General features: G+C 46.4%; 1 protein-coding gene across 8 annotated transcripts in view; it reads right to left on the bottom strand.

Moving 5' to 3' along the window:
* Positions 1 to 24,868, bottom strand: part of MGAT5B (alpha-1,6-mannosylglycoprotein 6-beta-N-acetylglucosaminyltransferase B) — a 173,900-nt gene that overhangs the window by 43,865 nt on the left and 105,167 nt on the right. For all 8 annotated transcript variants that reach the window (XM_044983957.1, XM_044983956.1, XM_044983958.1 and 5 more), the window contains 3 exons: positions 7,056 to 7,187; positions 4,007 to 4,140; positions 646 to 776 (listed from right to left, as the gene is read on the bottom strand). In XM_044983957.1, coding sequence (XP_044839892.1) covers positions 646 to 776; positions 4,007 to 4,140; positions 7,056 to 7,187 — 397 coding nt within the window. The remainder of the gene's footprint in view (positions 1 to 645; positions 777 to 4,006; positions 4,141 to 7,055; positions 7,188 to 24,868) is intronic.

The raw sequence follows: 24,868 nt of genomic DNA on the forward strand, positions 1-24,868 counted from the left end.
AACCTCGAGTTAATAGGATTGGCAAGTTAACCGAGGTCGAGATAAATGGGTTCGACTGTACTAACAAGAAAGATTTGCCACCGCTAGATGGTGTCAGTTCAGCTCCTAAACAGCGAGTGTCCAGACCTTAACTGGTCCCATGGTTAGAAGATGAGCCACTTCATAAGATGCCTGGGATACCCATTCTGTTTCAATGTGGCCCACTCACTTCCATAGTGTTATACTGGATCATACCAATGGGTCCATCTAGGCCAGGATCCTGCCGCTGACAGGGGCCAGTGCCAGCTGTCTCAAAAGAAGGTGCAAGAAACCGTGCAGTGCAGTTGGCCAGGGGATAAACTGCCCACATAAGAAGTTTCAGACAATAGGGTTCTCTCCCAAGGGAAGTGATGGAAGCCCCATTGCTGGGACTCTTGAAAGTGGACTGGACAAGTCACTAGGGGATATAATCCAGGGAATAATCCTACGTGGGCCAGTGGGAGGGATGAATTAAATGGGCAATTAGGTCTTTTCTAAGCACTGATTTCTAGGAGTCTATGCACATTAGCCCAGATTCTGGTCCCTTTGAAGCCAATGGCAAAACTTTGGCTATTTGTGGCTATTTGTTTGTTACTGTGGACTGACCGTGTCGCTGCAGGCACCCACCTTCCAGATGCTGGCTTCCTTCCCGTACACCACTGCCATGTTGCTTGCTTTGTTGGACTTAATGAACTGCCGCTCGGTCTCGTTGAGCTCCTCGGACACAAAGCCCATGAAGGAGTTGTCGGGAGTGTGAGCTACAGAAACAAGGGGAAAAGAAACACGGGTTTGGCTCTTGCTAGCGCACTGAGGGGGTCTTCCATAGGCCACTATCTGTGTTCCCGAAGCTTCAGCGACATGCAGCTTTTCCCCATTGAGGTCATTTATACTGAAGAATGGGACGGTTACCAGAGTCCACCGATGAGATGAAAATATTTCCTGGCCCTATCCCACGTAGCTGGAAGTTTAACTATTGAGTTGAGCCCTGGTGTCATGGAGGCACTGGGGATCACTGGGCTGAAATTCAAACTGTTTCTCCGTGACTGTCACAGGTAAATCCTAGGCTTGATCCAGGATTCCCCTTTGCCTCCTCCACCGTCCTATCTGGTAACAGTCTGTCTGCGTCCCCAATCCCCACTTCCCAGCTGAGCACCTTAACTGTGCGCTCAGCCCTCAGTGCTTCCCTCTCTGCAGAGAGACAGGGAGTGGGGGTGGAGGAGCTGCCTTCAGATGTGCTCCGCAGGGGAATGTGGGTTAGGGCTAATTAGTGCAAGGAAGAGTGGAGGTGTTTGGAACCAGTCAAAGGTGCAGGCCATGAGGCTTGGATTATTCCATGGCACTGAGGCATTTTGAGTCAAGGAAAGAGACTCTGAAAGGTTCCTTGCATTTAAAAAAAAGAAGAAAGTGGGGAAAAAAGCAAACAGGAGCTATTAAAATATATGAGCTGTGAACTGCCTGCAGGTCTCTTTAAAATATAAGTTGCTTTTTAGGCTGCCAAATAGATTATATCCAGCCAGGGGGAAAAATATTTGAGTCACAAAGCGTGTGATCGGTCACCAGGTTTACTGCCGATAAGTAAGGCTCCTTTCCACTTGGAAGATTATTGGATAAATCTGAAGCCCCAGCCTCAGCCCTTTCTCTAAAATCCTGCCTAGCCTTCTCCAGAGAGGCGACTCTCCCTCTGAAAATAAATTCTGTGTTTGAAAAAAATACCCCTTGTGTTTCACCTCCCCGCCCAACTCTCTCTTTGCTCCTTATCTCCAAAGGCTTTTTTTTCACTCTCTTCCCCTACTTGGATCACGGCCGCTCTCTCCTGCATGCAAGGGACACAACTGGGCAGCTGATTTCAAATCTTCCCTTCCTCTGGCATAACCCTGGTAAATCCCACCTGTGGCATGATGGGCCTTCCTGGCACGGTGGGCTCAGTACGGGGGTGGGCATGGGGCTTTGAGAATGAGGCATGAAGCCCACCCAGCCAGAGGGCAGGATGTTCTTGTGGTTAAAGCACTAGCCTAGGGCTCTAGAGATTTGGGTTCCAGTCCTTGCTCTGCAGCTGGTTCCTGGGGTGAGTTGCTTCATCTCTCTGTGCCTCAGTTCCCGCTCTGTATAATGGGGATAATAATCCTCCCTTTGTCTATTAAAGTGTGAGGCCTTCGGGGTGAGTGTGTGTATCGTGCCTAGCACAACAGGACCCTGATCTCAATGGAAGTCTCTAGGCGTGCAGCCTAGGGGACTGAGCCCTAGACCGGGATTCGGGAGATGTTGGTTCTATTCCCAGTTCTGCTGCTGGGTGACCTTGGGCAAGTCCTTTCTTGTGCCTCAGTTTCCCCATCGATTAAATGGGGGATAATGCTACTGCCCTCCTTTGTAAAATGCTTTAAGATCTACAGATGATAAGAGCTAGGTACTAATTATTGGGCAGACAAAGAGGCTGGGCTGATAAAACTCCCCTTTCACATTAGCATGGGCCACCCAAACATGGCCCGGGTACAGCAGCTCCTTCAGCCTGCTGCTCTGTTTGCCATAATAGCAAATTCCTTCTTTCCAGCATTCTCTCCCCTGGCTTTTCTAGCCATAAAATCCCGCACTGCTGCAAGAGGGATGATTGGTTTGCTCAGACAGCTCCCTGCAGAATCCCCAGGACTGAAAAATGGCCAAGCAAAGTCCTTCACTCCCAAAAACCTACGGGAGGAAGGGAATTGCTGGGGCAGATTGAGAACATAATTAGCAAAACAGTGGGAGTGGGACAGTAAAGTATTAAAGCTCATTAAAGTAACAGAGCCCATTAAGCAGGAGTTTCCTTGGAGCACATTGTCAAGGTTAGGGTCAGATGGAAGCAGCATGCATCCCATCCAGCATGCTTGGGAAAACAGCTTTGGGCTGTGGTACAACATGGTAATAAGCCTAGTATCTCTTTTGTGTCCCAGGCTTGGTATAGTGGGAAGGGGTGTTATTTTCTGGCTACATCCTACGTTAGGAGTCCTGTATATCTCCCGTAGGGCTCAGAGGTCTCTCAAACATCTCCCCCTACTTTAATCCTACCAGCCTCAAGGGCACTTGGTATTGCAGCCTCCATAGCTCTAGATTAGAAGGACTAGATGAGACTCCCTTGAGATCTTGTCAATGCACAGCTCAGCTAGCCAGAGGGCCCACTGGTGGGCCATGTGAGATGCTCACCTCCCCTGCTTGCACAGGGGGTGGGGGGGAAGCCATAGGCCAGGGGACTGAGATGCAAACCCAGGTATTGACTGCTCCTGAGAAGCTGCTTACAAATGGAAATGGAAGGCCCATCCCTTCGATGGTGCCAATTGTGTGTGAAAATGCACTCTTTCTTTTCAAGTGAACTGGACACATGTGAGCCTGCAGCTTGTGGCAATGGATAGAGGGAACAAGAGTGAACTTGAGTTTGTGGGCTCTGAGCAAATCAAACTCTGTTTTCCTTCCACTGTGGTTGCTTTGGGAGGGGGCGGGGGCAGCAGTGACATGGGCGGTGGACTGGCAGAGTAATTCAGATACATCTGAGAACCTATTTGTGCTTTTTGTGCATTGGCCTTGGCCTGCAATGATAATCTAGTGATCAAGAAATAGAGACAGGCAAAAAATTAAAAATTGGCAAATGGTAAATTTGCCAAAAAATACATTTTTGGCGGCACCGGAACTCTATGCAAATGTGGGTTGAAGTTGTTAAATACTTTTTGCCAAAAAAAACCCTGAAAACAAACATTTTGAAAATGTCAAAATGTTTCTTTTTGAAAATGTTTGGAATCAAAATTCAAAATATTTAATTCGTCTGGCACACATTTTTTCTTTGTTTTTCATTTTGGTGAAAAACAATGAGCTTCGATTTGAAATTAAACACATTTTTTTCCAGTTTGACCTCTGAACCTCCAAATCAATTATTTGCTCAGCTCTATCACCCAATCTGCAAATACAAAAAAATAAAAATAAAACTCCATTAGAAACAATTACCAAACAAGGGATCACTTACGAAACATAGTCATGAACTGCTTGGGATTCAGGTTCCAGTACCCCCAGTTTGTCCGGTAGCCATGCAGAGTGGCATACTCCTCAAGGTTGTAGGCGGGCTCTGTCCCAAAGGTATCAATGACCCGAACGCGACACCTGCCCAGGCAAGAGAGCAAAGGGCAATGGTTATATTCTGCTCCCATTCTGCAAACAAAGAGCATCAAGCCACAAGCTACAGGTTTGCCCTCTAGCATCAGCAGGCCAAGGAGAGGCTGTTAGTGCTGTTGAGGGCTTGAGCAGATGCTCATTGAGTGGAATGACTGCTTTGAGTCCTAGAATCCAGCCTGTGCAGGGACAGTCCCTCACATCAGTGCCCAATTACTGGTTTGAGCATCCTTGCAGCAAGTAGCATGATGTGCTCAAATGCATGTCCCATGGGACAACAGAGAGGCCAAGCCAGTGCTGCCCTGGAGTAGTGCTGTATGTTTGAATACCAAGGGCCAAAGGCTTTGTTGAAGCGTATTGACTTACCGCCTATAAGCTAGAGGCCTGGGAAAAGATGATAACGCCGCTAATGCCGACAGCTGAGACAGATTTAGGGACTGTTAGTGCAAGTGCCAGTGGATTAATTACAATGGCTACAGCTGGGAGTGATGCAGATGGGCACCGAATAAGTTTTGCCTAAGCAGCTTCACCAATACAGGCCAATGATGATCAGCAACCTCTGCTACTCCAGTCCTGGTCCCATACACTTCTGCCAATAGACTTTGATTGGCAATACCCCCCTACGCTCTGTTGTGGCGTTTAGCAATACCCCTGAGCTAGGGACAGTGCTGACCTGCACTGTCTCAGTGCAAGCACCAGGAGGCGTTGCACCTCACCTGGCAGGCAGCAGAAGCACCCCTGGAACCGCACCCCTTCAGAGCATGCAGCTTATTCTCTTTACTGCTCAGTCACCTTTTGGGCAGTAGTGGGCAGTCACAGTAGCCAATGGCTACTTGGAAGTATCTGGATGGCAGGATCACTGATAGGCCAATGAGAATTTGGCCTGATGATGAAATGTTTCCATCTTGAATGAGTGCCTTTGTTGTCTGAGTATATTGCTATGTGGACAGAGTGCTATGAAAAATAACAAATGGGCATTATCCCTCTTACTCAAGGAGCTGGATTAGGCTTCTTCACTAAAGCAGCTGTTTGTTCTTCCAATTTATTCCAGAGATAGCCTGTGGAACTCATTGCCACCAGATAGTAATGCAGCAAAGAGCAATTTTGAAGAAGATTCAGTATTTTTATGAATAATAAGAATATTTGCACTTGGGACAAAAATGTATAACGGGTAGAAACATGCTTCAGCACATAAACTAACCATTAAAAGCCTGAGGCAGGAAGAAATGTCACCATAGGGATGGTATTGAACAACTGTCTATCCAGAGGGTTTTACACCTCCTGCAGTATCTGGTGTTGGCCACTGTCAGAGACGACACCAGACTGGATGACTATGGGTCTGGTCTGCTATTGTATTTCCTAGGTGTATAACTCAGTAACTATTGCTGTAAACATAACATGCTTAGGAATCTCTGGCAATAGCTATTGTCTGAAAAGGATGACAGATTAGATGGATGGTCAGTCTGTCCCGGCCTGGTAGTTCCTTTGTCTCAGCAAATCTGGGATTCGAACCCAGGTCTTGCCATTAGCAATGCATAACGTTACCATTAGGCCCACAGAGAACTGGCATTGGGCATCAGCCTTAGGTCAAAAGGGGAAACTGGAAGCAAAGCACAGGTATTCAGCAAAAAAGTATCCTAAATGTCACCTCTGGAAAAGAAGAGATTCACTTCTCCCTGTGGCGCAGGCTTTTCACCCACCCAACATTTGGGAAAGCATTATCTATCTCCAGGAGACATTTTAATGCTTTTCCAAATATCCCGGGAATGCGGAGGTAGGCATTAGCATGGCAAGAGGGAGGAAGAAAAGAGAAAGTGGAAAGAGAGAGGAGAAAAAGCAAGTGGCACGCACAAAGCAAATGCATTTGTAATAAAAACAATAACACCGCCTGTCATCTTCCCCTCTAATAAAATTGTGTAGGATAGTGGAAGGGATGGGCGAAAATGTAATAAATAGCAGAACTATCAGTGCTAAATTAAATCACATACTTTGCAGGCTGCTGATGTACCACGGGGATGGTGACATTTGTCTCTCTCAATGGCAAAGAGGAAGGGGGGAAATGGGCTGGGGGGGATTGTCTTTCTTGCAAATACAAAGAGATCTCTCTGTCCTGTTACGATGGTGGCAGATCCCACCTACAGTGTGCAAATATACTATTTACACACACACACTTCTCCCCAAGGGTGTCTGCTTCCCCATTGTAGAGCCTTAGAATGAGTTCTGATCTCAAGACATTGGCAGGTGAGGCTGTGCTCCCTCCTTCCCGGGCATGTTCTGACAGCTCCTGGGAAGGTCTCTGGGCAATTTACCAGCTGTCATGCACATAAACAAGGCTGGAAACAAAAGGCTGAACTCCTCCTCCTTATGTGCTGGAGATTTATGGGGGGCTCATTGGTAGGGGAAGGGAAAGGCTGCAAGGTCAGGGGAGTTTCAGCTAGTCTTGCCACGATAAAGAAAAGAGAGAGAGAGAATTGCTCAGTGCTGCAAACATTTCCCCTCTAGGAATTTGGGTTCAAATCCTGGATGGGGTCAGATTTATCTTAAAAGGTGTCTCATCCTAGTCTGTGTCTACGTCCTGTGTAAAACTACCACCAATTTAGGCACAGAACAGACTCACTAGGTTGAAGGACTAGAAGAGTTTAGGACTGGAATAGCATGGGGTGCTGCAAATCAGGACTGAGGTGCACAGGCAGAGTTGGATTGGACTGGAGCAACGCAGGAGGGGGAGGGCTGGAGCAGTGCAGGGTGAGGTGCTTTGGCAAAGCTGTGTGATGAAATTTGCAAAATCCCAGGCCACAACATACCTCCCTCTAGGCAGAACTATTGGCCCCTCATTTTCATTAGCGCTAGTGTCATTTGCTATTTAAAAGTAGAAGCATAGAGGAAGAGAGTGGTTTTTTTCTTACCTGTATTTCTTAAAGGAGAGCCCCATGTGTTGCTTCATTTGCTGGAGGCCATGGTAATCAGTGTAAATGAGGTCAAAGGGCAAAGGGACAGTCAAGGGACAATTGCCCCGTCCCGGAGGCACCCCTAAATTACTGAAGAGAAGGATTGATCAGCCATACAATATAAGCCCTTTCACCAACCATAGCCCCATTTCCCTGCCGTGTGATTTAAAGGTGCCATCAACTGGCTCCTTCCCGGATGTCTTGAACTCTGCTTTAATCATATGTTGTCACTGGGGCCCTGCATGGCCTCTCCCCCATGATACTAGTCCATCTCCCCAAGTCATTGCATGGGCAGAGCTGACTCTCAGGGTGTCATCTGGTAAGCGGAAGCCTTGGATTTGCATTTACTGTGCGACAATGACATCATTTCAGGGATACACCAGCTGCACGTGTCCAGAGAAGCAGGGCAGGGAGTCTGGTAAGCATGGGGGGTGTGGGTGGGGAAATAAGTTACTGCCTGCTTATACATCCGACAAATCTCATTCCTGGGGCAGGGAAAGAGGAAGCAAAGAGAAGTCTGATCTGTGTTACTGAAATCATCACAGGGGTGAAACTGCCCCCTCTCCAGAGGCCTATGCCCAATTTCAGTCCCACGTTAACTCTAGTTTGGGGGCTTAAGAAGGCCTTATGCTGGTGCAATATCACCCTGTCATTCAGTAACTACAGCTGGCCCATCTGGTGAAAAATTGAGAGATTTTGGGGGAGAGAGGAATGAAAAATTCATCCCAAATTGGGACAAAAAGCCAAAATTTTGAATCTTTTCTGGAAATGAAATTCCCATTTTTTTGTTTGTTTTGGGTCAATCAAAACATTTTGTTTAAATTTTGTATCTTTTTAATTTTCTAATTTTTAAAAACTACCGAATAACATCAACTTTGAAAGGAAAAGTCATTTCAAACTGAAAAATGAAAACTTTTTGTTCCAAAAATGTGAAATCAGGAGACTTCACTTAAAAAAAACCCAATAAAAAACCCCACATTTTTTTCTATACAAAATTTAATCTAAATCAATAATGATTTTTGAAAAATATTCAGTTTTGTCAAAACAGCATATTCTGATGGAGAACTCATGACAAAAATTTTCTGACCAGTTCTCTTAATATCAGCCATAGGAGGGTGACCTTTGTAGGCCAACATGGAGGGAAGCTGGACTATAGGCCATCTCTTCTCCCTCCTCGCCTCTTCTTTTGGTCTGGCTAATATGCTGGGGGCACTGGTGCCTCTGTTACCCATGTCTGTGCCTGGCCCCTGTAGGGAGAAGGATCCTTGGTGCACAAATCCCAACCATGATCTGGTTTGCTTATATAAATCAATCTAAGAGGCAAGTTGGGCTGGTATCATCCTGGAGCACTGGCTCTGACTGAGCAAAAACTTAGGCCATGTCTACCACATCCATGCTAGTGTAGTGCCATAGTGTAAATGCTTCCCATAGTGAAGGAAGGGTTTTTTCAATTGCTATAGCGAGTCCACCTCCCCGAATGGTCAATGGAAACGTTCTTCCAGTGACCTAGCCACGTCTACCCCAGAGGTTAGGTTATGCTGTTAATGGGTGTGAATTTTTCACACCCCTGAGCACCGCAACTATGTCTAGCTAACTTTTAAGTGTAGACCTGAAGTGTAGCATGAATTAATGGAGGACCACTCCAAAGCCAGCAAAAACAAGGATTTTCAATTTAAGGTGACTTAGCTGCACATAAATGCTTGCAACGGCTTCATTGCTCTTGTCACAAAGAATATAAGTGTTAGCTTGGTGTAGAACAGAAAGGGTCATCTGCAGATAGAATAGGCTCTAGTTTTATCACTTGTAATTTAGGTTCACTTCTATGGGCAATTTTCCACTAAGTGGCTGATGACTCGGGGTGATGACAGGAATAGAAAGACTCTCGTCTCTAAGAGCCATCCCAAAAAGATACATAAATAAAGCAAGGAGAAGCTCAGACACCAAATCTGGAGTATTATATTGGCCTGCAAGAGCATTCCCGACCCTCCAGTACATACCTGCCAATCTAGCATCACAGTCCATAGGCTCAAAATTAAATTGGTGAGGGATAGCCAACCCCAAAATCCTGATACACCATTCAAAGGCACTAAGATAAATGAAAAGCTTGGGGCTAATCTATAAGGGATGTCAGATGTTTCAGATATGTGTGCACACTAGATCTTATCTAACCTGTGTGATGGGAACTTAAATGGTTGTTCAGATTAGTTACATTCCGATAACACTGAAGAGGAGGCATTGTCTGCTGGTTAAGAGACTGCTCTCACTTATGTTGTTCGGAGGCTAGCCCCTTGGTCTAGGACTTAAGAGACCTGAATTCTAATCTTAGCTCTGCCACTGACCTGATGGATGATTTGGGGCAAGTCACTTCACCTCTCTCTGTCTTGTCTAATTAAACTGTATGCAGTTTGCCGCAGGGACTCTCTCTCATGTGCCTGGTACAATGGAGCCCTTCCCTCCACTGCAATACTAGAACCTTACCCCAGCCAACGTCCCACTGAAGATAAGGGACCTACTCATGGAATAAAACACTGTTTAACACCAGGGTAGCACAATCTGGCCCTACTGCAGGAGACTGAAAGTTAGGACTCCTGGGTTCCGTTCCCGGCACTGTCACTGGCTTCTTCAGTCTTTTAACCTCTTGTGTCTCCATTACCCGTAACTTAAAAAGGGTATAATATGAACTATAGCTCTGAAGGGTGTGGTGAGGAGTAATTAAAGTCCGTAAAGTTCTTTGAGATCCTTGGGTGAAAAGTGTTCTCTAGAGCTGAGCTGAATTTAAAGGAAGAAATCCAGATCTGCAGACAATGTGACGTTGAATTTGGATGCATAGCCACAGATTTGGGGAAATAATTGCTTCTCTAGCCCTACTGTTTGTATTATTGTCTCCATTAAAGACACAGGAGCAGATTCTCTATTGTCCTGCGCACTGCACAGCCATTTATACCAATCCCAAGAGGGGGACAACCATTACCATCCCAATTACAGGTGTTTCACACCCCACTGCACTGGTGCAAAAGGCACAGACCAACGGAGCTCCCGGTCCAGACATTCAAATGTACCCAGAATTCAGGAGGGTGAAAATATATCCCCTCTAGGACACTGCACTGTGAGTGAGGGGAGCTGAAATCTGTGTGACATGTTATTAACTTCACCTCACTCAGTCTCAATTTCCCATCTCTCAAATAGGGACAATAATCATTCCCTTTTAAAAAGGTGGGTGGAAGAAAAAAAGCCATAAACCCTTGGAAGGTGTTCAGACCCTCCTGTGATGGATGCTCGACAAGGACCTAGTGAGACAGAGAGTGGTAAAATTGGGATAATGACACTTACCCTTCTTTGTAAACGGCTTTGAAATCCTCAGATGAAAAACACAGTAAATGCTAAGTCTGATTATTAGAATGAGTATTACTGCTATATAAATGCAAAGAATTATTATATTGCAACTTCTCTACATCTCTATCATTATACATTAAAAAACCGATTGGACTGTGACAAATGGAAATAATCAGCGCTATCATGGAGGAAAGACATAAAGGTTATCGGTATCAAAGAGCAGCAAGATAACATTTAATCTCCCTGTTTCCAGAATTGCAGCTATAATTCAGTACTTGCTTCAACAGACAGCTCCATGACCTACAATATACGGGAGCTGAATCCACTGAGGATTACATAAACCACAATTGATAATTAAGTGTAAATAACACAAAATCGTGCAGCTCTCTGCTAACAAAGATTCACATTTCTAAATCAATACTTGAAAAGAAAAATATGGGGCATATTGTGCTACACTTAGTCACATGGGTGAGCACACCCTGGCAGACACTGTTGCACTAAAGTCACCACTTAGTCCCCAACATGGGTAAGAGTTGCAACTTTAGCTCTATACCAATTTTTAGCTGACGTGTTGTCCAGTCGTTGTTCTTCTAAAAGGCAGCACCTGCCTCTTTTGGGGCTTGTTCTGCTCTGACCTTTATTTTATGCACTGACTTTGGTGGAGATATTTCTGATTGACACCGGTGTGCATGAAGGCAGAATCAGGCCCTTTTGAAAAATAATAATTGGAGAGATACCAATCTCCTAGAACTGGAAAGGACCCTGAGAGGTCATTGAGTCCAGCCCCCTGCCTTCACTAGCAGGACCAAGTACTGATTTTGCCCCAGATTCCTAAGTGGCCCCCCTCAAGGATTGAACTCACAACCTTGGGTTTAGCAGGCCAATGCTCAAACCACTGAGCTATCCCTCCCCCCTTCCATGGTGAAACGCACCCTTGTGCAGAAAGCCAAGACAAAAGCTGTGCACCACTGAAGTCCTCAAAATAGATCCATAGATCTTTAAGACCAGAAGAGACTATTAGACCATCTAGCCTGGCTTCCAGGGCTCGAGTGGGATTTAACTGCTGTTTAGTCCTCATTAGAGTTGATGAAAAAAATCAACCCCTCCCCCCAAAATGCAAACCTCAACCCCTTCCTCCCGCTCCCAAAACCCAACCATCATTTAGTTTCTAACTGAAACTAAATGTGTTCATTTTTTTTGTTGAGGAAAAGAAGCCCCCGCCGCAAAGACTTAGTTTGGGTAGAACGAAACATTTAGAATGGCCATTCAAAATGCCACTTCCGTTAGAAGTGTCCATTTGAAACAGATCATTTCGACGTTTCTCCACGTGCTGTTTCAACATTTGCAAACTGTTGGTTTCGGGGGAAGGGGGGTGAGTGCAGCTGAAACGATATGCCAAATTCAGCCCTCGCTCATAAATTGTTTTGGTGCCCCCACCCCCAATGGATTTTTGGCGAATTAACTGTTCATCTAAAAATAGCTGCCTGGCTCTACCCCTCATAGTGGCCCTCTGCTCAGGAGTGAATTTTTAGCGCAGTGATCTGGTAAAAAGGTGGGACATTTTCCTCAGCTGATTTCCCGTTGAACATGACACCACAATGAAGCTCTCATCGCAATACATGCAAGATGGGGTGAAGGAAGATCAGGCACTAACTAGCCTCCACGACTGCTTGACAAGTACAACATCCTCTGAACACGGCTCTGTTCTTAAACACTGTCTTCAAGATGATGTCCAGGCACCATGGCTCCAAACCCTGCTGAAGCATTAGCTGCCCCCTCGGTAAGCACGTGTCTTTGCATGACACACAGTGGGCCAGATCCTCAGCTAGCGTAAATCAGCACAGCTCCACTGACTTTAATAGAGCTATGCTGATTTACATCAGCTGAGGGTCTGGTCCAGTGATTCTGCTTAAGATAAAAGCTTTTCATTAGACGGCTGTGCCCATTTGTCTCTCACTGGAGCGGATATCCCCAAACTTTAGGAGATATCTCAGTTCATAAATCCATGGACTTTAAAGCCAGAAGGGACCATTAGATCATCTCGTCTCACCTCCTGTATTTCTCAGGACATTAAATTCCACCCAGTTACTCCTGTATTGAGCCCAATAACTTGGCTTGGACTAAAGCATAATTTGTGTTTGGCTAAAGCGTCTCTTCCAGTTTTGATCTGAACATCACTTCCCTTGGTCATTTATTCCAGTGGTTAATTACCCTCCTTGATAAACATTAGTGCCTTATTTCTAACCTGAATTCATTTGGCTTCAGCCTCCGTTGTTCTGCCTTTCTCTGCTAGATTAAAGAGCCCTCTAGTACCCAGGATTGTCTTTCCATGAAGGTACTTACACACTGTAATTAAATTGCCTCTCAAACTTCTTTCTGATAAGCTACACAGATTGAGATTCTTAAGTCTCTCACTGTATGGTGTTCCCTCCAGCCTTTGATTGGTTTTGTGGCTCTTTTCTGCACCCTCTCCAATTTTTCAACCCTCACAACTGGGCACAATATTCCAATGTTGGTCTCGCCGATGCCATACACACAGGTAAACTAACCTCCCTGCTCCTACTCATTACTCCCCTGTTTATACATCCAAGAATCACCTTCACCCTTTTGGCACCAGCGTGACACTGGGAGCTCAGGATGAGTTACTTCTCCGCTGTGATTCCTAAATCCTGCCAGTCACTGCTTTCCAGTCCCCCAGTCTGCAGTCCCCAGTCACAGTCCCCCAGTCTGCAGGCATGGCCGGCATTTCTTATTCCTAAATGTATAAACGTGCTTTTGGCTGTATTAAAACACATTTTGTTTGAATGGGCCCAGCTTACTAAGTGCTGCAGCTTCCTCTGGATGACTTCCCATGCCTCATCATTATTTAACACTCTGCCAATGTGTGTGTTTATCCACAAGTTTTATGAGCACTAATTTTACATTTACTTCTAGCTGATTGGTGAAACTGTTGAATAGGGTTGGGCCTCACGGAACCCCACTAGAGACATGCCCCTTCGATGATGATTCCCCAGTGATGACAGCTACCTTTTGAGGTTCATCCATTGGCCAGTTCTTAGTCTATTTAATGGGTGCTTTATTGATACTGTAGAGTGCTAATTTTCTAATCAGAATGTTGTGCAGTGCTAAATCAAACCCTTATAAAAGTGTAAGAATTTCATATTAAAGAATATAGAAGTCTATGCATTTACCTTTACCATCCAACCTTGTCATCTCATCCATTTGTACTCTCATCAAAGAACAAAAGGTTTGACAAAGACCTGATTTCTATAAAACTATGATTACTTGCATTAATTATATTCCTTTCCTTTCTTAATTGAATCCTGTATCCATTTTTCCATTAGCATGCCTGGGACTGATGACAGACTAACTGGCCTAAAGTTACTCAGGTCATACCACTTGCTACTTTTGAATATTGGCACTAGCACTCTTATGGAATTTACTTGGCATTCTAAGATGTATTAAAAATTAACCTCAGCAGGTCATATTGAATGCAATGAAGCTCATGATCACTGGTCCCTAGGCAACCACCAACTTCCAGTCCAGTGATTAATTCATCTTTATCCATCATCATGAGATCCCAAACAGTGTTATCCTGCGTTGGGTACAATACCTTTTGTGTTAGAAAATTATCATCTGTAATTTAATAACACACACACACACACACCATCCCATTTTCCAGTTTGATCGGCAGTCTGTAATAGACCCTTACCAGTACCCTCCCTCTGGGCTTTCCTACCTAGCACATTGATCCATGTGCAATAAAGAGCCTGTAGTGCTGACTTAGCAATGACTCTAAAACAGGTCACGGTGTATATAATAATAAATAATCCCTCTCTCTGACTTTGCATTTTTCATGAGTAGATTCCAAAGGGCTTTACAAAGAAGGCCAGTAACATTATCCCTGTTTTACAGAGGGGGAAACTGAGGCACAGAGAGAGAAAATGACTGACTCAAGATCACCCAGAAGGCTAATGCCAGAGCCAGAAATAGGATGCAGGTTTCCTGAATCACAGTCCAGTGCTTTACCCACCCCTACCCATCCTCTACCCTCTCCATCCTTCCTAAACAGGTTATAACCAGTGAGTTTAACATTCCAATCATGTAACTTCTGTCTGCACCGCCAAGTTATTTTTTTTTATCCATCCTTATTTAAACATTCTCTATTCAAGCTTTCATCATTTGCCAGTTAAGTCAACTAATTTTCTACTAAACCCAATTTCACTCATGGTTGGAGTGAAATCTCCGTAATTTTTCCTCATGCCGTCTACTACTGACGGCGCTTGAAATTATGCAAATAAAATTGATGAACACAAATGCCTTTTTCTCAGCCAGCTTAGCCGAGAGATTGGTTTTTAAAAAACCCGTTGATCCCCACATTCAGAACCACTTCTGAGAAACTGAATCTCACCAATAAACAATTGCCTGACAGAATCTGCTTTTGATTGAGCTCCCTGTAAACCCCCTTGGCAGCTCCAAAGCTCTGAGGATGACGTGGTTATGATTTCTCTGGCAAGCACATTTGTATTGCCCCAACTTCAGAGATTAGCAAATTAGTGACGGCCAAATTCGGCTCTGGTTTTGTTGATTAAATAAAGGATAATGCAGACAAACATGGAGGTCGTTTCCCCCCCTTAATTAAGCCCGTTAAAAGAATCATGTTCACCTATAGAGCTGTTCCTTTCTAGCTGCTCTTAGACATCTGCCTCTAACAGCTGTGCATACTCCAGAATAAATCTACAGCAGGTTCTTGTCCAGCTATTTTCCCCTTATAGTAAATTTAATCAGATGAGGGATTCAGTCCTTTGCCAGAGGCCCTCAGAATTCAGATTACCACAGGTTATCTTCACATCCCATTGACCTATTTTCAAATTAACCCACGCTTTGCTTCCCCACGCTGAAAGGGCCACAATCAAATTGATCCTGGGGGACCCTTCTGCAAGGCAGACCAATATTCTATATCATATTTAATTTCATCGCTGCTGCTGCTGGCCTCTGTTCTCAGCAGCAAGCGGGCGTGCAGGAGGGGAGGTGGAGAAAGGGCTCTGCATGCCGGCAATATGGGACACAGTCCAACAAGATGCTTCCCCCTTAGGGATGGATAAAGCCAGTTCCCTCCCCTCTGCTGAGGCCCTGATTAAAGCGGCACTGGTGTGCGCATGAAGGGGTGAAGAGAGCCCACACACAGGGAGGCTGCCTCCCCTACCCACACTTGCATGCAGGAGCATTTGGGAGGAGGATTGGGAGGGGCAGGGTTGGGGGATCCAGGACTAGATGCAAAGAGCCATACTGATGTCCTGGGGCTGCAGTGATGTCTCTGCATCCCTGCTCTGGCCCCTACAGAGCTCTCCCGGATACACTCCAGTTCGTCAGACTGGGTGAAACTCACCCCTGTAAAAATGGTGAGTATGAGGCTTAGGCCTCATTGACGTCCCATTAGAACTTAAGTGGGACTTAAGAGGGACACAGGTCATGTAGTGTGAATGTCACCCCCTGCAATCTGGTACAAATTTGCTTTAGGTGGAAAACAGCTGGGGCCAAATCCTCAGCTGGTGTCCACAGCTTTAAGAAAATCACTGGGGCTGCACTGATTTGCACCAGCTGAGACTCTGGCCCATTGTTTGGAGGTTGTAGGCTGAGATTTTTAAAGCCACCTAAGGAATCTGGATGTTCAGGTCCCCATAAATACGACTAGGAATTGGGCATGCAAATCCCCTGCGTGACTTTGAAAATCTCAGCCTGGATCTCCGACATAAAATGAGCTGGAGATTTTGAGCTTGTTTCCAGGCAAAGTCTCTGGACCTGTTAAATGGCTCTGTCCTCATCCTCTCCTGCCAGAGCTGAAGGAGCACATACTCCTCTCCTCAGAGTCCAGGAGAAGCATATCAGTTTCATCTTGGCATTCGCCAGCATGAAGGGGCAGTTCCTGGGGGAGCATGGTCACTGAACTGCAAATGTGAGCAAGGGGGTTTCTATCCCATTGGTTTAATAAGGAATGCAACAGATTTCAACAGGCCCAGAGAGACTGAAATGGGCATCTTAGCAGAGGGCACCATGGGGTATAATATTACCATCTAGCTGCTGGATTCTCCTCTCACACCAGTGTAAATCAGAAGTGATTCCACTGACATCAAGGGAGGTACACAGATGGAAAACTGCTGCAAGTGAGAGGGGAATCTGCCTCAAAGATTCGTTTCCAGTTTTTTAATGTTTGTCTGGGTTTGAAAAACTTCATCTGCATCTCCCCATCCCACCACCCCAGTTCTCTTTGGCTCAAGACCTTTATGAAGGTACGAAATTCAGAAAATCCTCCCAGCTGTCCTCATTGTGTAGGCTATGGCTTTTTCATGGGGGTGATCACTAGAGCAGTGGTTCTCAACCGGGGGTACGCATACTCCTGGGGTTACACTGAGGTCTTCCAGGGGGTCCATCAACTCATCTAGATATTTCCATAATTTTGCAACAGGCTACATAAAAGGCACTAGCGAAGTCAGTACTAACTAAAATTTCATACAACGACTTGTTTATACTGCTCTGTAGACTATACACTGAAATGTAAGTACAATATTTATACGCCAATAGATTTTATAATTATATAGTAAAACTGAGAAAGTCAGCAATTTTTCAGTAATAGTGGGCTGCACACTTCTGTATTTTTATGTCTGATTTTGTAAGCAAATATTCTGAAGTGAGGTGAGACTTGAGGACACGCAAGACAAATCAGACTCATGAAATGTGTTCAGTAATCTGAAAAGTTTCAGAACCACTGCACGAGAGAACAGTGAGTGCAGCACATCACAGTGACTCTAACCAATGGATAAATGGCACGCCGGGTTAATTTAAATGGCACTTCTGGTGTTTTCTGCAAAACTAGTCACAATCCATTTGAACTGGAGTTTGCCAGCATAAATATCCCCACTGTGTGGTCTTTTGATCCCAGCTGTATGATTCCTGCTAAAAAGGTCATTATGAACTTGAGGGTTTTTTTTTAATGCCTGGTACCTTGCTTATTTTTAAAGCAATCCACATAACAAAAGCATCTCCATTTGCACAATATAATCCCATCAGTGATGCACCACTAGTGTTTTAACTCCTTCTTAGCCTGTGATAAATCCTGTCCCCCCCCCCCCACACACACACTAGCAAAGAGACAGTGTGAGGCAGTAATTGATTCATTCATTTCCCTGGTTTAAGAAAAAAAACTGTTCTCTCAAAGCTAGAGCCAATGATGGAAGAATCCTCCCTGGACAAACAAACTCATATTTGGCGCCACCTGCTGGAAGCAGTTAGACTATGTTCCTGGAAAATACAGAGCCAATGTAAGGCTTGAGCTGGGATTACTCACCTGAGTAATGAGAGCCCTACCAAGTATGTGGATAGCCCAGTTTCCAGTTCATCGTGTGTCCTTTGAAATGAGGGCTGCAGCTGCTGTAAGGGAATCACTTCCCCAGGAGAGCGTTATGAGAAGACTGATACTTGGTGCAACCTGAAGCATTGCAAAGGCCAATCAATTGCTCTTTGGACGTGTTTTTCTGAGCTGCAGGGATAAGCGGTGTCTGGCAGAGATGGATAATTTAACAGCATGCTGGGAGTGGGGTAAACACCACAAGAATTAAAGGAAACCCAGCCCTCCTTCCATTTTGGTGGCAGAATTTTTAACAAGGGGCTCCCACGCCAGCTGCCTCTAATGCACCTGATTTCTCTAAGTCTTTGATCCCAAAAATAGTCGCCTCATTGGCATGCTTCCATTTCCACTGCTATATGCCAACTTAGCAAAGGCTGCTGTGTGTGAGAGAAGAGAACCTGTGCTCAGATGCTGAATGGTGTTTGATGAACATGAAGACTGCTCTTTGTATAGATGTACCCCCATGCAATCACTATATAAACGACACAACAATTATATAATAAGACTCTTATCACTTTTATAGGCAGAGGTTTTTGCAACTGCCAAGAACCCAGTTAGTGAGCTATCATTTGGTACAAAATAAACATATTTCAGGAAGAAGTGCAATTTAACAGCTCAATGATTCCTGCTAATTCAGGCACCTCCCTCTCTTATGGAATGAAACCACAAAGGTGCAAGGAATAACTCCTTTTTATTATTTACAATGGCAAGACTGTTTATCTGCATTCCTTGGGTGGGAGCTGTCAATAAATCTACCTAGCTACCTAGTCATAGAAACAGAGAGGCCTCTCTAATGGTAGGAAACAGCTTTTGCAATTATCCTAGCCTGCAGGGCTTTCATTTTGATGTATACACTCTTCATTTTGGAAATATGTCATTGTGGCTCTGTTGACATGTGGTCTACACAATGAAAACAGCTGTATCTGGCCAGGAAAGGGAGCAGCGATATCCCTGAGGGAGCCACACAGGTTATCACAATGTGCCATTGTGTGATAAGATTATCTCTGAATAATACAGCTATAGCAATTCAGCACTGGCAAGTGGACAGCTCTGCGAATGGAGACAGTTTAGGGCCGGACTCTCACGGGTGTAACTCAGGAGTCAATGGAGCTATGCTGATTTACATCAGCTGAAGAGTTGGGCCTTAGGGTGAAATGCAGCCCTGCACAGAGTGTCACACAGTTGGATTTCTCCCATACCTTTGTGCTACACTTTTATGATTAGCGTATAACTCCCCCTTTTATTATACCCCAAACTCTAATAATGCCAGGAGCAAGCTCTGTACCCCTATGCACTTCTAGGGCAAGTAAGCCAAACACCTGGAAGTCAGACAGACAATGGAGATCCTTTCAGAGAAGAATACGCAGATGTTCTGGCTACCCCAGCTAGTGGCAGAAATGGAATATACCGCACCCTCTGGCTCACTGGGACACTTCCCTGGAACTGAGTCATAGACACTGCTCACATGCTCAAAACCTTTTGACCTCACTGCAGTTAGCCACTTAAGTACTGATCTGCTCTGTGGTGCAAAGCCCTGAACACATAAATGCAATCTTTCCACCCGACCTGGGGTCTTGTGCAGGGGCCAGCATACTCCCTACAGGTTCCCACTCTACTCTGCACTTGCCTGAGAGTCACTCTGCTTGAGGGCCTCCCATAGGAGCCAACCTGCTTTCTATATCTGTATCTCCTCTTCCCCTTTGATCCCCTTCCTGCCAGAGTTTCCCTGTCCTGGAAACTCTCTCCCCATCTGGGCTACTTGGCAGGATTTTATAATCACCTGATCAGTCTCCAGTGAGAGGTACTGAGCAGTCACAGGCGAGGTTGGGCCCTCCTCCCCTTAAAGGGCCAGCCACCCCAGGACACACTCTTCAGTCATTTAGGCATATTTGAAAATCTCACCTACAGACAACTGCAAACTCTTTTAGGTTAAAAGCTGCATTTCCAACCATCCGCTCCTTTTTTTCCCATTGTGGAAATAGCCATCTTAACCCTATGGTCCCCATTCCCTGTAGCACTTGGCTGTCCCATTGTACCACTCTTCCCTTGAGGACGAGACCCATAAAACTCACCAGCCATGCCGGAAAGGAAAGCACATGAAGTCAGTGCCCGTGTGAATCCTCTCCTGCTAGTGCAGGATACCAAGGAATCATGGGCGCTGCACGGAATGCAGTGAGTGAGTCTGGAGGAGGAAGAGAGGGGCATGCTACACACATCCAGCAATTATTTCAGAGGTTGGCCAGGAGGTGTGCAGCATGAGAGCTAGGCTTGAAAAACAGCACTTGCAATTTACCAACATGCACTCACAAGCCGCCTCATTAACAAGCAAACTGGGCTTTTCAGAATGAATCGCCCTTCTCTCCACCCCCACCAAGCAGTCACACACCCAATGGGCCTGATTCTTATCTCCACGAAGTCTCCAGAGCAATGTAAAGGAGCTTCAGTAACAATGAGAATCAGGCCCATTCTTCGCTCTTACGGTCTTCTGCATGGCCCAGTTTGTTTCTGTCTCGGCTCCATCTGAAGACTTTACCAGAAGCGCCCGTGTCCCCTTCTGACTGCTTTACATACACAAGATGCAAGTTACAGGGAAGGAAACTTGTGACTAATTGATTTGGCTTGATGCTTTCGCTTTTGTTCCTGGGAACTGCAAATTGTGGCTGATGTTATAATACGTCTAACAACCGACCTATAAGCCACCAGATAATTGTGCATGTTTCACCTCCTGCCTGTCAGGATGCATAAGATGTAAGTTAAGAAATTCAATGAGAAATGCAAAGGAGGGGAAATCAGAAACACCTGCATATAATTGAAGTACAGGAGGAAAAGTAGCCTCTGCTAAGAGTGAGCAGCATGACTCAAGGATCTGGGGGAGCTATATGTGAAAAAAAAGCCCATTTTTTAATTTGTATTTGAGTAGCACCTTGAGTCCTCAGCCAAGATCAGGGTCCCACAGCGCTAGGTGCTGTACAAACACACAGTAAGAAACAGTCCCTGCCCCAAAGAGCTTATGGCTTAAAGAAACAAGGCATATCTAAAAGATACGCTCCAGCTTCAGCAGGAATTAATTCAGGGAAGTCTTAGCGCCTGTGTTGTAACAGGAAGTCAGACTAGACAGATCACAATGGTTCCTTCTGGCCCTTTAATCTAGGAAAGCAAACAAAGGGTGTGAGGGGAAAGAGAAGCCCAGAGAGATGAAGTGACTTGCCTGTGGTCACACAGCAGGTCAATAGCAAAGCCAGGAATAGGACCACGTCTCTTGGCACCCAGCAAAGTGCCCTTTCCATTAGACTATGCCCAGGGGCGGCTCTAGCCATTTCGCCACCCCAAGCATGGTGGCACGCCACGGGGGGTGCTCTGCCGGTCGCCGGTCCCGCGGCTCCGGTGGACCTCCCGCAGGCACACCTGTGGATGCTCCACTGGAGCCGCGGGACCAGTGGACCCTCCGCAGGCACGTCTGCGGGAGGTCCACCAGAGCCGCCTGCCACCCTCCCGGCGACCGGCAGAGCGCCCCCCCATGGCATGCTGCCCCAAGCACGCGCTTGGCATGCTGGGGCCTGGAGCTGCCCCTGACTATGCCGTCTCTCTTATGAGACGGCTGATTGTGTCACGTAGGACCCGATCCCATGTCTACGGAGGTCAACAGAAAGTCTCTCATTGACTTTAGTGGGAGCCAGATCTGGCTCCTGGAGCTAGAGGGTTCACGGGTATTTTGGTGATCACCAGTTTAGTTGTGAAAATATCTGAGAATCCCAGGAGTTATATGGCTTTTAGCACAAATTAATATTTGTCCAAAAATTCACAGGGAAGGGCATTTTTCTAGGTTAGTCACCATGCGCTAGTCACCATCCATTATTCTCCTCTTCAGAGTGTTACCCAGTCAGGAAGCAGCTGCAGTACCCCATCACTAAGTTGGCCATTCACATCACGTTAAGGTCCTGATTCTGTGATCTGATCCATGTGTGTGGACTCTGGTATCTGTTCACTGACTTCAGTGGGACTCCACATGGGTGCTATGGTCCTCCGGCATGGATCAGATCAAAATACTAAACCTTGGAGCAAGGGAGGGAATTGTGCCTCAGAGGGGTGGCTCTGAGTCCCAATGTGGCCCCGGGGCTACTCCTGGGATGGTACAGTCTGTACACCCCCTAAAGAGCCAACTGAGCCCCACAATTATTTATTAGTATCATGTATTATTAACCCTATGTATTCTATTCAGTTTCCCATTGCCTGTATTAGCAAAGGCTTTTCTAAGCATTCCTCAGATCCTCCGCAAAGCCCAGAACAGAAGTAACAGCGGGGAAGTTTCTAGGAAGAGCTAGAGAACAGAGAAATGGCTCGCTGGGTCCACTCAATCCAGTGGTTTTCTCTTGGCTTTTACATGTGACAAGAGGGAAGATTTCTCAAACTCCCTGCTATACAATGCCAGCCCTGCAGCACATTAAGAAAGGGGCAGGAAAAATTATGCTTTTCAGAGCCGCTGCTCAGAGAAGCTGCTTGCAACAGCAGAGTCCAGCGTCAGCTCGAGCGGACTTGGCGGCGCCAGAAAATTAAGTCCTGGCAGGAAAATGACTGCCAAAGGGGAAGGGGTTCCCCTCCTGGTGGGGATGATGACAAGGAGAGCTAACTGCTCTGCCTGGACTGGAGATAAATTATAACGCACAGACACGGGAGTCTCTCCGCCATTGCCCTGGCCTAGGAGAGGGTACGTTCTTCTCCCACCAGGGACACTCACAGTAGTTACCCTAGCTGAGCCAGCACGCTGTGGGCTGAGCCTCAGGGGATGCTGTGCCCTGCAAGAGGGAAGGGGTCTGCAGCGCACATTAGTCTTCCTCTCTTTGCCTGTCAAAGTTTTTGTGGTGCGGGGGGAGCGTTCCAGCGGCCACTGTACCCTGCCACACTTGGAGATCCCTGACCCAGGTCAGGTGAGGGGCAGCAGGCACTAAACGTCAGTCTCTTTGCAGCCCTGCAGGGAGCTCTACTGCCCATGCCTCTTTCCCCGACATGGGGGTACGCCGGTGTCTCTCTGCTGGGTAAGTGTTGTATCCGACCCATGGCCCCGGGGCAGCTCCTGACTCTGATCTCTCCTTCTCTCACACCGGTGCTGTTGCCAAATCTGGGAGGTTTTTTTCTCTGTAACATCTCCAGTGTCCATCCCTCCCACCCCCAGTGCCAATGCCCCTGGCCAAGCTCCAATCACCCCTCGCCTCTACAACTGCAGCCTTCTCCCCTCTGTCCTCCTAGACCTCCCTCCCGACCCGCTTTTAAAATGCTGCTGGGAAAACCACTTGCTTCGCTTGCTGCTTGGGCCCTGTCCTGCCCTTCCACTGAACCCGTCCCTGGCTTCCTCCCTGCTCCTCCTCAGCTCCGTTGAGGCAATCTGCACCCACAGCACACATGCCTGGAGCAGCCCCCATGCATTGACAGCCCCTGGGTATTGTGAAGGGTGTGCAGGGGGGAAAGGTTCCTTGTGATCACACGTGCACAGACCCTGAGCAAAAGACACACTGTGCACAACCTAGCCCTTAGCTTGAAGCATTTCTGGGTAGAGGCCTTGTCATGATCCCGCCTTCATACCTGTCTGCAATGCACTTAGCGCAGTGTGGGAACTAGACAGAGAACCAGCAGTTTAATTAACTGATACGAGTAGAAATCATTCATTACAATGCTAATTAATATGCTGCTTCCTGAGAAGGCTCAGCCTGCACCTTGGCTCCTAACTAACAGCATGAAACTGCCTCCCTAGACCCCTCTGGGTTTTACATGAATAACCCATTCCCAAGGACAGCAATTATCTCCATCCTTTCGGCCCATCGGACGTGGGTAAGGAATTGTCCTGGGCAAACAGCACTCCTCAGGGAGCCAGTGTCTGGAACCCTGCTGGTGCCCGCGTGCGCAGTCCCCTGCACGTGACGTGCCAGACTCAAACTGACAGGGATCGTGCCTGCAGTGCCGTTCTTAGAGCACCCTCTGCTGGAGGAGCCATCAAGTGGCATTTACACTTGCCTTGGAATATATGCCCTGAATGTCCAGGCCAGAGGAGAGAAGCTGTGCTGACCTCCGATACTGGAAAGGGGAGACCAAAAGGTGACAAGCTTGGGCAACGAATCAGCCTCAGGAGGAAGATAAGCCATGCAGGTCAAGATGAAGTTCCCTTTTGACTTGGCTGCCCCACAATAAAATCCATTCAGAGGCAGCAGTCCCAGTTACAAGCTGTATTCTACCGCAAAGAACAAGGGTACACACTTTTGCAGCCAGAATCCAGGAACTCTGTGCTCCCAAGCCCAGCTGAGATGGGGAACCACGGCCTGGCTGACTGGTAGCTGTTCTTCACAGCTTCATTCAGAGGCGTCTCAGGGGACACACTAGAGTCAGTTTAGAACAGGGGATTTTGTCAGTGCTAATGGATGTTGAAGCCACCAGGCTCTGTAGAACGGCAAAAAATGATGGATTACGATGCCCGCTGCTCTGTCTGAGTCCCCCGATGATGAAAACAAACTTCTTGCAAACCCCGCCAGGACTCAGCTCGCTGTTTCTTGTCATTACCCATAAGAGCAAGCTCTTCATTACAAAAAAAAATTGGCATTAACTTCAATCACTCTTGAGTACACAGATATTCTTTAGGAGGATGATTTAGCACAGCACAGAGTGCGCCTGATAACCTGAAGATTTTGTGATGTGTGCATGCTGCTATGAAAAGCCGCTGGGCTTTGCAGGATTATTATTTTTTTAAGATAATTAGTCGGGTGCTAATTCTGTTTGTTAATTCTGAATGCTACATTTTTTCCACCCCTTCACCCTGCCCCAATGAACTTTTCAACCATAGATTGTTCTGCAGTGGATGCTGGCTTAGCGCTGCCCACACATTAATCGGTCAATGGAGTGACTCTGGGGGTTGTTTGTTTTTGCCTCTTTTCTTTGCGTCACCCCTGCCTTCATCATATAGTCACTGTCATTCACCCAGTGAGTCCAGGCCACTTTGTAGGGAGGAACACTGAGATGTTCTACAGAGCGGTTCTGCAAAGGGCCAGCT

This window comes from Mauremys mutica, chromosome 12 (assembly GCF_020497125.1).
Source record: "Mauremys mutica isolate MM-2020 ecotype Southern chromosome 12, ASM2049712v1, whole genome shotgun sequence".
NCBI classification, from domain to species: domain Eukaryota; kingdom Metazoa; phylum Chordata; order Testudines; family Geoemydidae; genus Mauremys; species Mauremys mutica.